Genomic DNA, 13,422 nt, shown 5'->3' with positions numbered 1-13,422 from the left:
GTTTCAGTCCTGGGATAATTTAATTACCCTTGATTGTAGAGCTTTATGGCAATTCTCATGGTTTCCATAGTGTCCAAAGCTTGAGTCCTCCGCTTGCTCTTTGCCGAAGAACTGACTTCCACCACAGTTACCCTGGGGTTCTCCAGGCACAGCTGATAGAGGACAAGACATACCTAGTTTCTTGTTCCAGAGTTTTCTTGATGCGTACAAAATTCTCTTGGCAATACTTTTCATTTTCTGCTTCAAAGAGTTCAAGGAGATTGCAGCTCTGCCATTTACAATTTCATGTGGAAACCATAAGCCAGCACATGTTCAGAAACCCAAGTCATTATTATGGTAACATGTGATCATGCAGGTGATAATTAAATTAATAGATCTTGTTGAATTTAGAAAGTTCTTCTCTCAACTTCATGAAACCCTTGGATAGCAGGTCAGTGATCCTTTGGCTGTGTCATTTTTCTTCACCACCCAGAGGACTTTCCGCATGTCTCAGAAGGTCTCCTGCATGGTGGATGTGGAAAAGATACAGCCTCTGGGCTGAGCCAGACACCAGAGTGTGCAGTGGGTGTCAGGTTAATATCATCCCAGGTGCCTATGCATGCTGGGGACTCAGAGGTCAGGGCCACTCCACACCTACCCTAAGGGAACTAGAGCCTCAGTGCCCACAAACCCAATGAACTTCAGAACTCTGTCATGTTACCTTCTATTTTTACTTTGAAAAATATATGTTTTTAAAAAATACATTTTTATTGATTTTAGAGAGGAGAGAGAGAGAGAGAGAGAGAGAGAGAGATCAGAGAGAAGAGACCAGTGATGAGAGAGGATCATTGATTGGCTGCCTCCTGCACACCTTCTACTGGGGATCGAGCTGGCAATCTGGGCATGTACCCTGACTGGGAATGGAACTGTCACCTTCTGGTTCATAGGTCGAGGCTTAACCACTGAACAACACTAATGGGCTATTTTTACTTTTAACTTAATCCTCTTTTTCTATAACATATTTACTCTAAAATGGTATACCATCACTGTGTAAGTTATTTGGTCCTTCTGTGACTCTTGGCCAGCTTCAATTTGTGATTCATTAACTTATTAAAGTTCAAGGATTTATCAGGATCATACAGTAATGAATGACAAAATTATTAAAAATACATATATTTTTTTTTCTCTTTCCTTCAGTTAATAGAGCAATAGTTATCTTTAATTCAGTGGTTCTCAACTCTTTCTGCACATTGGAATCACCTGGAAAAGTACTTATGCCTCACCCTTGAGTCAATTAAATCACTATCTCTGGTGTACGCCTAGACATTAGTATATTTAAGCATTTTCTCTGTGGTTGTACTGGGCAGTTGAAATTGAAAGCTATTGCTTTTTAACGTGTTGTTTTTTGGCAAATGATTTCTGAACTCTCCTGAATCTAAACTTTTAGGGAAGAGGCTGATTTTCTGTGTGTTAACAATGATAGCAGGAGATTCTTATCCAGCAAGTTTAGGAACAAGATATGGGTGGTGCCTATTTGTAAGTGGTTGAACACTTAGATGCTTGCAATATGAGCTTACTTTGAAAGCCTTCTTTGTTTCACATATCAAGATTAGACCTAGTTCTTTTAGTGAGAAGGAAAAAGTTTGGATAGTTATCTGTAGTAATAAAAGCATAGTATGCTAATTAGACTGGATGTACTTCCAGATGCAGGCAGGGCTGCCGGGGTCCTGCATGCCTGCCGACAGCTGGAGTGAAGCCCGGGTGCCACAGGGAAGCTGGTGCCGTAAATTGGGGGATGGAAGGCCTAATCTTACACGAGTTTTGTGCATCAGGCCTCTAGTTATATAATAAACCCTTGATTTTGTGGACCTCTATTTAATAGATTTAGGATTTAACAGTTAAAATTTTCACTCCATATGTAATTTTAAAATGCTTTTAACCAAGATTTGCTTATAACTAAATTAAATGGTTATTTTTTGTTATTAATTCAGTTATTTTAAAAAATTATTTAAAAAATATATTTTATTGATTTTTTACAGAGAGGAGGAGAGAGGGAGAGAGAATTAGAAACATCGATGAGAGAGAATCATTGATTAGCTGCCTTTTCCACACCCCATACTGTGGATGTGCCCACAACCACAATACATGCCCTTGACCGGAATCGAACCTGGGACCTTTCAGTCCGCAGGCCGATACTCTATCCATTGAGCCAAACCGGTTTCGGCTTAAAAATGATTTTTAATTGATTTTTATTTTTTTATTAATCCTCACCCAAGGATATTTTTTCCATTGATTTTTAGAGAGAGTGGAAGGGAGGGAGGCATGGGGGGAGAGAGAGAAAGAAAGAAAAAGAGAAATATTGATGTGAGAGAGACACATCAATTGGTTGTCTCCCAAATTCTACTTGACTGGAGTAGGATCTAACCTGCAACCCAAATATGTTCCCTTAATCAGGATTTGAACATGTGGCTCTTCAGTGCAGGGGGCCAGAAAAAACTATTTAGCAACACTGGCCAGGACTGCACTGTTATTTTTAACAAATTTTAATGAATAGGCCATATGTTGGAAAAAACACTGTAGTAATTTCACTGACATCAGTAAACATTACATATCTGTAACTATAGTCTACATACTTTAATCCAAGAGTTACTGCTAGTAAACAATGTTTAGCCAGTGATTAGCCACATGATCACACCACATCTTCTTCGGTAATTGCTCCTATTGTTGGTTCTGTTGATGCATGGGGTGACTTTCTGCAGCAGACTTAACGTGTCCTTGGCTGGAATCGAACCTGGGATCCTTCAGTCCGCAGGCTGACACTCTATTCACTGAGCCAAGGTGGAAAGGCCATGTGAGGCAATTCTTTTGAAATTAATACAAATTTTTGTTTTTTTAATGGAACTACTTCCCCTCCCTATCCCAAGAGAAAGTAACTATTATTTCTGGTGGTATTAGAAAGAATAATGAATTTGAGTTCTGATTTAGTTCCATGTCAAATTTCTCTTTTACTTTTAACTGGGTAGTGATTTTAGTGTTAGTGAATGAAGATCCCCTAATATTTATTTTTAAATTATTCGCTCTATTTTATTTAGAAATGTTGTACCATTTTGAGGACTTTAGAATGCTTTGTGTTCTCTTCAATACCCAATGTAATAAGTAAATTGTGGTGGTTCATAAATATGAAAAAACAGTAGTAATGTTTAAAAATACTGTGGATCACAGCCGGTGTGGCTCAGTTGGTTGAGGATGGTCCTGTGTATCTGGAAGTTGCTGGTTTGATTTCCCTTCATGGCACATACAGAGGTTGCAGGCTTGATTCCCATTAGGAGCCATGCAGGAGGCAGCCATTCAGTGTTGTTTTCTCATCATGTATCTATATCTTCATCTCCCTCTCTCTGAAATCAATAAAAACATATTTTGAAAAATATTGAGGAATATGTCTATGCTCTGAGTGTCTTAATTTTTAACTTTCACTTTGTTATTTTAGGTTCTCCAAGAGATTCCAATACTTATGTCCAAACAAGACCTTTTGTTTCACTGTATTTTTTAAAAGAGCAAGAAAATCAGAAAATGTGATATTTAATTACAACTTTATGGGATTCATCATAATTTATGTGGTTAAAATTGAGTTGGATCATGAAAATTATGATGATATACTAATATTGGTGAAAAATAAAATATTGTTTGAAAGCTAGGTGGCGGTAGTGATGGTCCTGCATGTGTTTATACATATATATGTATGTGTATGTATATATATACATATATAATTTTTTTTTATATTTTAAAGTTACATAGCAAGCTCCTGGAGACAGAACGCCAACTAGGGGAAGCTCATGGAAGGCTGAAGGAACAGAGACAGCTTTCAAGTGAGAAGTTGATGGATAAAGAACAGCAAGTAGCTGATTTACAACTCAAACTTTCTCGTTTAGAAGAAGAGGTAAGCTAGCATTTCAGATGAGTTTATGTTAGCAAATTTGTTGATTGAGTTGAGATATCTTGAATATTATTACGATTCATTCTTTTCAATAAGTGATAATTATGGTTGTAGAAAAAAATAAAACAAATATTGATAACATGGCTTAGATTATTGTTAAAAGAAATTTTTATGTAATTCCTTGGTCAAATTAATATGTAAGACACAATAATAAAATAAATGGGATCCTGGAGAAAGAATTAATTACTTCTTAGGTGACAGTCTATTTCTAGGGAATAGTTTCTTAATCATGATATTAAAATTCTATAAGCAATGAGATATTGCATATAAGATTGATTTTATTATATTTTGTCTGAATTTAGTTTTTTCTTCAGACTAGATTTGTGAGATGTGAAATAATACCTGATATTTATGACTGATAACATTATGCCTTTAAGTTGTCATCTGACAGTCTACATTTTTTAAGTTAAAGGAAAATGTAACAAATTCCACAGAACTGCAGCATCAATTAGAGAAAACAAAGCAACAGCATCAAGAACAACAAGCTCTTCAGCAAAGCACTACAGCAAAACTTCGAGAAGCTCAGGTAACTATTATTTGAATTATTAGACTTTTAAATAAAAATAGCCAAAACTTTGTTTTGCTAAAAGTAGATAATGCAAAATACTTGATTATGAAGGATTTTGATAATTTTTAATATCTAGATTAGGAGTGTCGAACTCAATCAGAGAAGGGGCCAAAATCTAAAATCCAGCCTAAATTGTGGGCCAAATGGTTTACTGAACAGTCATAAACTGTCATTGTGATGGAAACGCAGCGGAGTGCAGTGATGACAGCGCGGTGTGGGCCACATTGCAAGGCCTGGCGGGACAGATTTGGCCCTCGGGCCTTGTGTTTGACACATGTGATCTAGATAATCAGAAAAATCTTTCTTTTTATTGATAAGTTGAAAATTTTCTTTAAATATTTAAAAATTTTAAAAATTATTTATTATAAGTAAATTTATTTTGTTAAAAATCTTTAGTTATTTAATTTATTAACTAAATGCATATTAAATTTATTTAAATAAAGTGTATATTACTTATTTAAATTATTTTTATATCTAATATATTATTTAGTATTGCTATTATTATTTATTTATTTTTCAATTACTTTTGACATGCGGTATTATATTAGTTTCAGGTGTATTGTTTAAATAACTTATTTGAAAAATAAAAAAATATGAATAAAATTTATTGATTAAGTTAACCCAGTAAAAAGTAACATTTTGTGTTTTCTACAGAACATAGTATTTGTAGGTCATGTCTTTTCCTGCTTCAGAACTATCATATGAACATTGGCATTTTTGATATAGAAAATATAAATGGTTAAATTTATACAGATTCTACAGAACAGCTTAGAAAATTAAAGGAAGTTAAATTTTTGTTTTGTTATGGTGAAGGGAAGAGGGTGCCCAGATATTTGAAATGAATTCAACTTTAACACTCACTTATTCCTTCAATCTTTCATTAATTCATAGAATATTATTGAATCCTGTATGTTAGGTTCTGTGGTACTCACTGAGAATAAAGAGATGAGTAAGACACAGTGCTGTCTCCTGGGAAATGGGAATCTAATGCTATGCACACATAATATATATATTTTAAATACATTTTTATTGATTTCAAAGAGGGAGAGAGAGAAAGAGAGAGAAACACCAATGAAGAAAGAATATCATTGATTGGCTGTCTCCAGTATGCCCCTTACTGGGGATTGAGCCCACAACCTGATCAGGAGTGTACCCTGATCAGGAATCAAACAGTGACCTCTTGGTCCACAGCTCAGTGCTTAAACACTGAGCATGCTGGCAGGGCACAAAATATTTTTTAAAATAATATTAGGGGACCCTCATTCACTAACTCTAAAATTGCCACCCACGTTAAAGAAGGAAGTAAGTAATGCGCCTGTCTTTCCCTTCTGAATTTGGAGAGTGGCATGGGAGTTACAGGGACAGGAGTCAAAATACTGTATTCATTTATTTGTTCTTTCATTCACTCAGTCAACAAATATATGTTAGTGTCTGCTCTTAGCCAAGGAATTGATTTTGTAGATATGACAGTGAAGAAAACAGATAAAACTGTCGGCTCCCAGGGACCAAATAATAGCCAAAGTAAATAGGCAAAATATAAGTGTATTAAATGATGATGAAAAAAGGGATGGGGAGCTAGAAGTCAATGACTGCAATGTCAGCATGCCAAGGAAGGCCCCTCTGAGAAGATGAAAATTCTGAAGGAAGGAGGTTGTGAACCATGTGGGTATTAGAAGAGAAGAATATCAGTATATTAAAAGCCCTGAGGCAGGAGCATATCTAAGGACCTTTAGGAAGCCAGTGGTTGGAGTGGTGAGAAGTATTAAAATGGACACAGAAATCATAGAGGATCAGAACATGTCGAGCCCTTATTCAAGCTTACGTCTTCACTTTATAAGTCCACTTAAAATAACCTTTAGGTTATTTTAAGAATTTTACTCTTGAGTGAGATGAGAAATCACTGCAAGGTTCTGAGCAAAGGAGTAACATGATCTGACTTATAATTTCACAGGATTACTCTGGCTGCTGTTTTGAGAGTAGATAGTAGGGACACACTAGTAGAATTAAAGAAATTAGCTAAGCAACTACTACAGTGATCCAGGTAAAAAATGATATAGGTTGTACATAATGATATTAACCAGGAATAAAAATTAAAAAAATAAATGAGTAGAGGAAGAACAGCCCAAAGAGAATGATCAGAGGGCCTACAAAATGGAAGCTAAAGGACTTCAAAGCTGGGTGTGTTGTAGGGATGCCCAGTATGATGAATGAAAAATGTCCACTGGATTAAGTAATTAAGAAGTAAATTTGTGACCTTATCAAATGTAATTTAGCTAAAGTGAAGTAGTTGAAAGTCTGATTTTTGATTGATGAGTAAATGAGAAATTTAGGAGTTAAGAAAGTAAATATGTATTACATTTGAAATTTAAATGTGAATTGTATGAAGACTGAGCCAGAGGCTTGGTTCAGAAAGTGTTTGGGAGAATGAGAGATATCTGAACATGTTTATAATCTAGGACAAACAAACTGATGGAAAGAGAGTAACTGAGGATGTTGGAGGAGAGGTGACTGAAGAAATAAGTTATTGAGAATAGCTATGATGTCACTGATACAATAAATTTGAATTTGATGTCACTGATACAGTAAATTGAATTTATCCTTAACCTTTATGGGTTAGGAGATGGAAAATCAAGATAGATATTCCTGAATATCCAACCTCCCCCCACCCTTTGGATATAGTTAGGATAATAGCTGAGTGTCAAGCAGGCAGAATTTGAGAAAATATTGAAGCTTTTTCATAGTTATTGAGGGAAATGTTTGAGGGTGAGAATCTCATTAAGTGAAATGATAGGATGATTCTGAGTATGTGATGGAGATTCAAGTCTAGAAATTTGTGGTGTCACCAATCTGGAATTTTGTGATTTTTCTCTAAAATGTTTAGAGAGGTAAGGATGAAGGAAACAGATTGCAATATTAATCTAGGCTTTCTTGGGGGTGGCTGTATTGGAAATTTGGGGGTGAAGAAACAGAGAATGTGGTTGAAAGAAGAGTAAAGGTTAGTTCACATCCATATGCGAGGTTCTGGAAGAGAAGTTAAACTTATGCTAAAAAAGCTAAAAAAAATAGAGATGAATGTCTTTTTGACACTGAAGAGCAGAAATGACGTATGAAATTGGAAGGTGGTCAGGAAGTTGTGGTCACAGAGTAGGAGAGATGAACTTTTTCATCTGGAACATTTCAGGTGATTACAAGATTCTACATGTGAATGATTTAATAGAATGAGTAAAGGTATAGGAATTAAGGTGATATGAATGTTGAAGCTATGCTTTTAATTCTCTATGTATTTTGTATTTCCCAGGAAATTGGCAGAAATTGGGATTGAGAGAAAGACTAAATCAGGTCTCAAGTCTTCAGTGAATGAGGTAGGGATTTATAGATGATAGCAACACAGAATAGAGAGTAGAATAAATGAATTATTTACTTACTCTCCAAAGCAGCATGAAACTTTTATATAAGGGAGAGAGCAGTGGTGGTGAAAAAACAGGAAAGGGTCAACTTCTCTGCTTTCCCACAGGAATGGGCCTTAGTATAAGGACTAAGGGGGAATCAGAGTCTGTAAAGAGAAAACCACATATCAATTACTCCTTGGAAACAGAGTGACTGGAAAAAAGCTTCAGTCTGTGGTTCTAGACTAGGGGAATGTGGAGAGTGGGGATCATTAGTGGCAGAAAAGAGGATGAGAGCAGAGAGATCAGGTTGTCTTTCCTCATTAAGTGATTGAAGTTTAGAGAAGCATGTTTAAAAGTGACTGAGCTCCAATATTTTAATATTAGTATAAATTATTGAGGATACCAGGTGGTTGCTGGCTCTGTCTCACACAGTGGTAGGGGCTATGACAGGACTGGCAGAGGAACTTGTTAGGGCCTTGTTTTGGGTAGAGGCTCTCTGACTCTTAATTGAGGCTGTGAGTCAGACAGCTTGAAAATGTTAATGGCATTGTTCTAGATGTGGGCTTTTGCACTGTGCTCTGTGTAACATTACTTTGGTAGAATGGAAAAGGGATCCCTTGTTGTATTGATAGAAGAGTCCTTTTGAGGTATTAAAGTGAGTCTTGAGTGTTTGCGTGTTAGAATGTGGTCATTTATTTTTCAACAAGTATCTTAGAGCATATGTGCCTTAGATAATTAATGTATAAAACAGACCAAAATTCTCATCTTTGTGGAGCATATATTTTAGTGAGGAGGTGGAGGGAGGCAGGTAAACATGAAAAATAAATAAATCATTTAGTGTCAGAAAAGTGCTTTGGGAAGAAAATATTCAGGAGAGAGGATATTGGGAAAGGCTGTGGTTTTGTATATTGGTTAAGATAGGCCTACTGAGAACCTGATATTTAAATAAACATTTAAAGAAGAGAAAATGAGCCAGGACTCTGAGCACTGTATATTCTAGGTAGAAGAAAAAATTAATGCAAAGGCTCTGAGATAGGAGTATGCTTGGTGTGATTAAGGAATAATGAGGAGTCCCATGTGTCTCAAATGATTGAAAAAGAGTAGTAGGTGGTGAGGACAGAGTGTTACAGTAAGGATGTGGTTCATTGAAGGTTTTTTTGTTGTTGTTAAATTCTAGTTTATTATCAATAATATAGATTTATATTAAATATATAGTATTAATTATTTAAATACATTTGCAAGGTTAAAATGATTAGAAAAAAAAATCAGAATAAGTGTTTGAATTACTAAGTATATTATAAATTATTTTATGTTTAAGGAATAACTTTTTAAGCTCTCTGTCCTTAAGGTCAGTTTTCAATTCTTTACAGAATGATTTGGAACAAGTACTACGTCAAATTGGTGATAAGGACCAAAAGATCCAGAACCTTGAAGCCTTATTACAGAAGAGTAAAGAAAATACTTCCTTACTAGAAAAGGAAAGAGAAGACCTTTATGCAAAAATTCAGGCTGGTGAAGGGGAGACTGCTGTTCTTAACCAGTTACAAGAAAAAAACCATACATTGCAGGAACAAGTAAGCTTATCAGATCCATTCTTTATCTAAAATTCACTATTATCTCTCTAAATCTTATGAAATTCTTTCCTTAAATGATTCTTCATTATGGTTATTTTTAGTACTTTTTATATTATATATTTTGACAAATGCCATCTCATTTACCTTGGAGGTAGGATGCCATTGTAGTGAAATTAAGTTAACATGATTTGAGATAGGAAATCTCAGTTCATGTCCCAGGATATAACTTATTTCCTATATGAACATAAGCAAATCATTTCACCTTGTTAGCTCATTTGGAAAGTAGAGTTGTTATTAATAATTATACTTGCCTTATGGAATTTTGTTTTGAAAAAACAATGACTAATAAAATCTATATATTATAATAAAAGCCTAAGCGACCATTACGGTGGAACAACCAGAATGACCAGTGGTTATGATGCACACTGACCACTAGGAGGCAGACGTTGTCTCCTGATGGTCAGTGCACTTCAACAAAGGGTGCACCATTCAGCCAGAAGCTGGGCTCATGGCTGGCAAGCGCAGTGGCAGTGGCTGGAGCCTCTGCTCCATGGCAGCGCTAAGGAGCAGCAAGCTGAGCAGTAAGGAGCAGCGAGCAGGTGGACAGTAAGGAGCGAGGGACTGAGAAAGGGCAGAGGCTGGGCTGAGGAACCCCTCCCCCACCTCTAGTATTTTGATAATATCTTTGGAATATACAACTAATAATTTGATGTTACCTTAGCCTAACATTTATATATAGTAGTTTAAGAGAAACTAGTCAGAGAAGAAAGACGTAGGTAAATGCTCAGTTAGAGTGGTAGATGCAGGAGTCAGACAGATGATATTTAAAATACATTTAAAATATGTTTTTATTGATTTCAGAGAAAGGAAGGAAAAGGGAGAGAGAAATAGAAACATCCAGAGATGTCACACCTCTAATGTTACTAGAGTAAAAAGCTAGTGTGTATCCAACCTAACAAGGCATAAAAACAAACCTAGAAAGGATCCAGCTGAACCACAAGTACAATAAATGCTGGAACAAAAGTCAACATTGTTTGAAAGAATTCAGTAAAATCCAGAGCTGTCACAATAAATATAAAAAAATTGTTGAGCTGAAACCGGTTTGGCTCAGTGGATAGAGCGTTGGCCTGTGGACTGAAGCGTCCCGGGTTCGATTCCGGTCAAGGGCATGTACCTTGATTGCGGGCACATCCCCATTAGGGGTGTGCAAGAGGCAGCTGATCGATGATCTCTCTCGTCGATGTTTCTAACTCTCTATCCCTCTCTCTTCCTCTCTGTAAAAAGTCAATAAAATATATTTTAAAAAAATTGTTGGACATATGAAGAAGCAGAAAACATGTTAGTTCTAAGCAGGAGAACAATCATTCAGTGGAAATGAGACTCTGAAATGAAAGATGATGGCATCACCAGACAACTTCTTTAAAAAGTTCTTATATATGTATGGATATAAAAGAAAAACTATAATAATAGAAACAGTGGAGCCAATAAAACAGAACCAAATAGAACTTATAGAACAGCAATTTTCAACCATTGTATCCTCCAAAATTTTAAAACATGCAATACCGACTATTTTAATTAGGAGCACTGATCTCTTTCCCTTATATTGTCAAATAAAAGAGTGACAACAGCAAACACAACAATAGCTGTCCAGTGTAAATGAATCAAAATTATACCTACTTTTTGGTCAGATCAGCAAAAACTATACAGTGTGTCCCCCAAAATATATGTACACTTTAACATCCGATTTTATTACATCTTGAAATGAAATGTATTTTAATAAACACTACTTTTCTAATTATTCAAAGTGTGTATACATTTTTGGGGGACACCCTATATTTTTTTGGTGTGTTGTAGAATTTTAGTAATTAGTTTATAGGTGCTATGAGATGAAAAAGGTTGAAAATTGGTGTTGTAGAGATTTAAAAGAAGGTCTGAAATGAAAATTTCATTAAATGGGCTTCATGGATTAAGCAAGTAGAAAACAGTATCAGTGAACATAAAGAGAAGGTAATTAAAACTATTTAAAATAAAGCACACAGAAGAAAAGGCTAGAAAAAAATGAGTATGCCTGATTAATGACTTGTGGCACAGTATCACATATAATCTAATAGAAGGATGGGGAGGAGGAAAATATTAGTAGAAATAATGGCTGAAAAAGTTTTTAGTTTGATTAAAATTATGTATCCACATTTATGAAACTCAATGAACCCCCCCTCCCCCCCCAAAAAAAATCAGGTGAATTAGATTTTATCTAAGTAAAAACAATGTATACTATCCATTTTGAAAATAAAAGCCAAGATGTAGACTAGGAGAAAGTACTTATAATGCATATGTCTAACAATTTAGAACTATTCAGAATATATGGGGCACTTTTATTGTTCAGATCAATGATTGGAAATAGAGAGGAGAGGAAATAGATCATGACTTCACAGGGACATGAGGAAATTTTTTGGAGTAATCAAATGTTCTTTATCTTGATTGTGGTGATGATTAAATGAGTGCATATATTTATCAAATGTCTAACTATATAACTCAATTCGGTTTTGATTCATGTAAATTTAAGCTTAATTGAGATGGATTTAAAATAGGAGTCTCTGAATTTCATGTTATTTCTTATGCTTTTGAGATATTATATTTACTTATTTTTGGAGAGATGTGAACAATTCTTCTTGAAAAAAAATTAAGATAACCTATCATAGAGCATTTTATTTTCATGGTACTTGAATTTGGGTTTCTTTGCTCTTGTTATACATTTGTGCCCTTCATAATTAGTTTGCTATTGTGGTAGGTAACTCAACTGACAGAGAAGCTGAAGAATCAGTCAGAAAGCCATAAACAAGCCCAGGAGAATTTGCATGACCAAGTGCAAGAGCAGAAGGCACATCTTAGAGCTGCACAAGATCAGGTCCTTTCCCTAGAAACCAGTATCAATGAATTAAATAGTCAGCTAAATGAAAGCAAGGAGAAGGTCTCTCAGCTTGACATACAGGTAATATTGAATTATGCAAATGAATAAAACACTAATTTTAGGCCATCAAATGTTTTAAAAATATTGTTTCCCTCTCTCTTTATATCCCTTGAACCTCTCCATCGCTACCCCACTCTTCCTGGCCTGATCTCCATCTCTCATTAATGGAAAAAGATTGGGAGTAAGAATTATATAAAGGCTGTATTTAGACAATTTGTTGTGCTTTCTTGTTTGCCTTTTTTTCCTCTTTCTTCTGGCAAACCGTATTTCCTGAAACTACCTATCTTTTTGCCTTGCTTTCATGAAGTTCTTATTTCTGTTTTTCAAGTTTAAAATAGTTTGATATTACACCTTTAGATTTATAGGTTAAATATATTTTTTTACTTTGTTTTTTCTTTTTATTTTACTTTAAATGTATGATTTTAAAAATACCTTTATATGGTACCATTATGTTTAAAAATATATTCTTTCATAAGCCAATATAGAAATTTTATTCATTGGCTCAATTGTGGGGTCAGAAGTAAGACATACTTCTTTCTCCATCCTCATAATTGGTTTCTTATTGTATACTATAGTAGAGAAAGTTATAGAAACATTTCTTTATTTTAGGAGCTTAATTATACTAAAAATAGGAAATAATATAACAACTTGGAATATAAGGATATTTATTTCTTTCTTTTCAAAATATAATTGTTTATCAGATGAGTTATATGATAATCCAATTAATGGATGTCCAATTTAAGAAAGAGAGAAGTGTTTCCATGACAGATAGGAACATCTTTTCAACATTTATCCAAACATTATTAGGAATCTTTCCTACTTTTTTCTGTTTTAGAGATATCACATACTAATTTTTCAATATTTAAATCTTTATTGTTTTTGCCAAATGACTTAAAATTTTACATAATTTAGTGACAAAAGCAATGTATAGTCGATGCAAGAAGAAATCA

At 34.7% G+C, this 13,422-nt stretch overlaps 1 protein-coding gene across 4 annotated transcripts in view; it reads left to right on the top strand.

The window, feature by feature from the left end:
• EEA1 (early endosome antigen 1) overlaps positions 1-13,422 on the top strand; it is a 135,058-nt gene that overhangs the window by 83,837 nt on the left and 37,799 nt on the right. For 3 of the 4 annotated variants that reach the window (XM_036455146.2, XM_036455149.2, XM_045588334.1), the window contains 4 exons: positions 3,767-3,916; positions 4,380-4,499; positions 9,301-9,504; positions 12,293-12,493. In XM_036455146.2, coding sequence (XP_036311039.1) covers positions 3,767-3,916; positions 4,380-4,499; positions 9,301-9,504; positions 12,293-12,493 — 675 coding nt within the window. The remainder of the gene's footprint in view (positions 1-3,766; positions 3,917-4,379; positions 4,500-9,300; positions 9,505-12,292; positions 12,494-13,422) is intronic. The other variant, XM_045588333.1, reaches the window with a different exon arrangement.

The sequence above is a fragment of the Pipistrellus kuhlii genome, unplaced genomic scaffold (assembly GCF_014108245.1).
Source record: "Pipistrellus kuhlii isolate mPipKuh1 unplaced genomic scaffold, mPipKuh1.p scaffold_m20_p_3, whole genome shotgun sequence".
Taxonomy (NCBI): domain Eukaryota; kingdom Metazoa; phylum Chordata; class Mammalia; order Chiroptera; family Vespertilionidae; genus Pipistrellus; species Pipistrellus kuhlii.
This window is presented reverse-complemented; position numbering and strand designations above follow the sequence as displayed.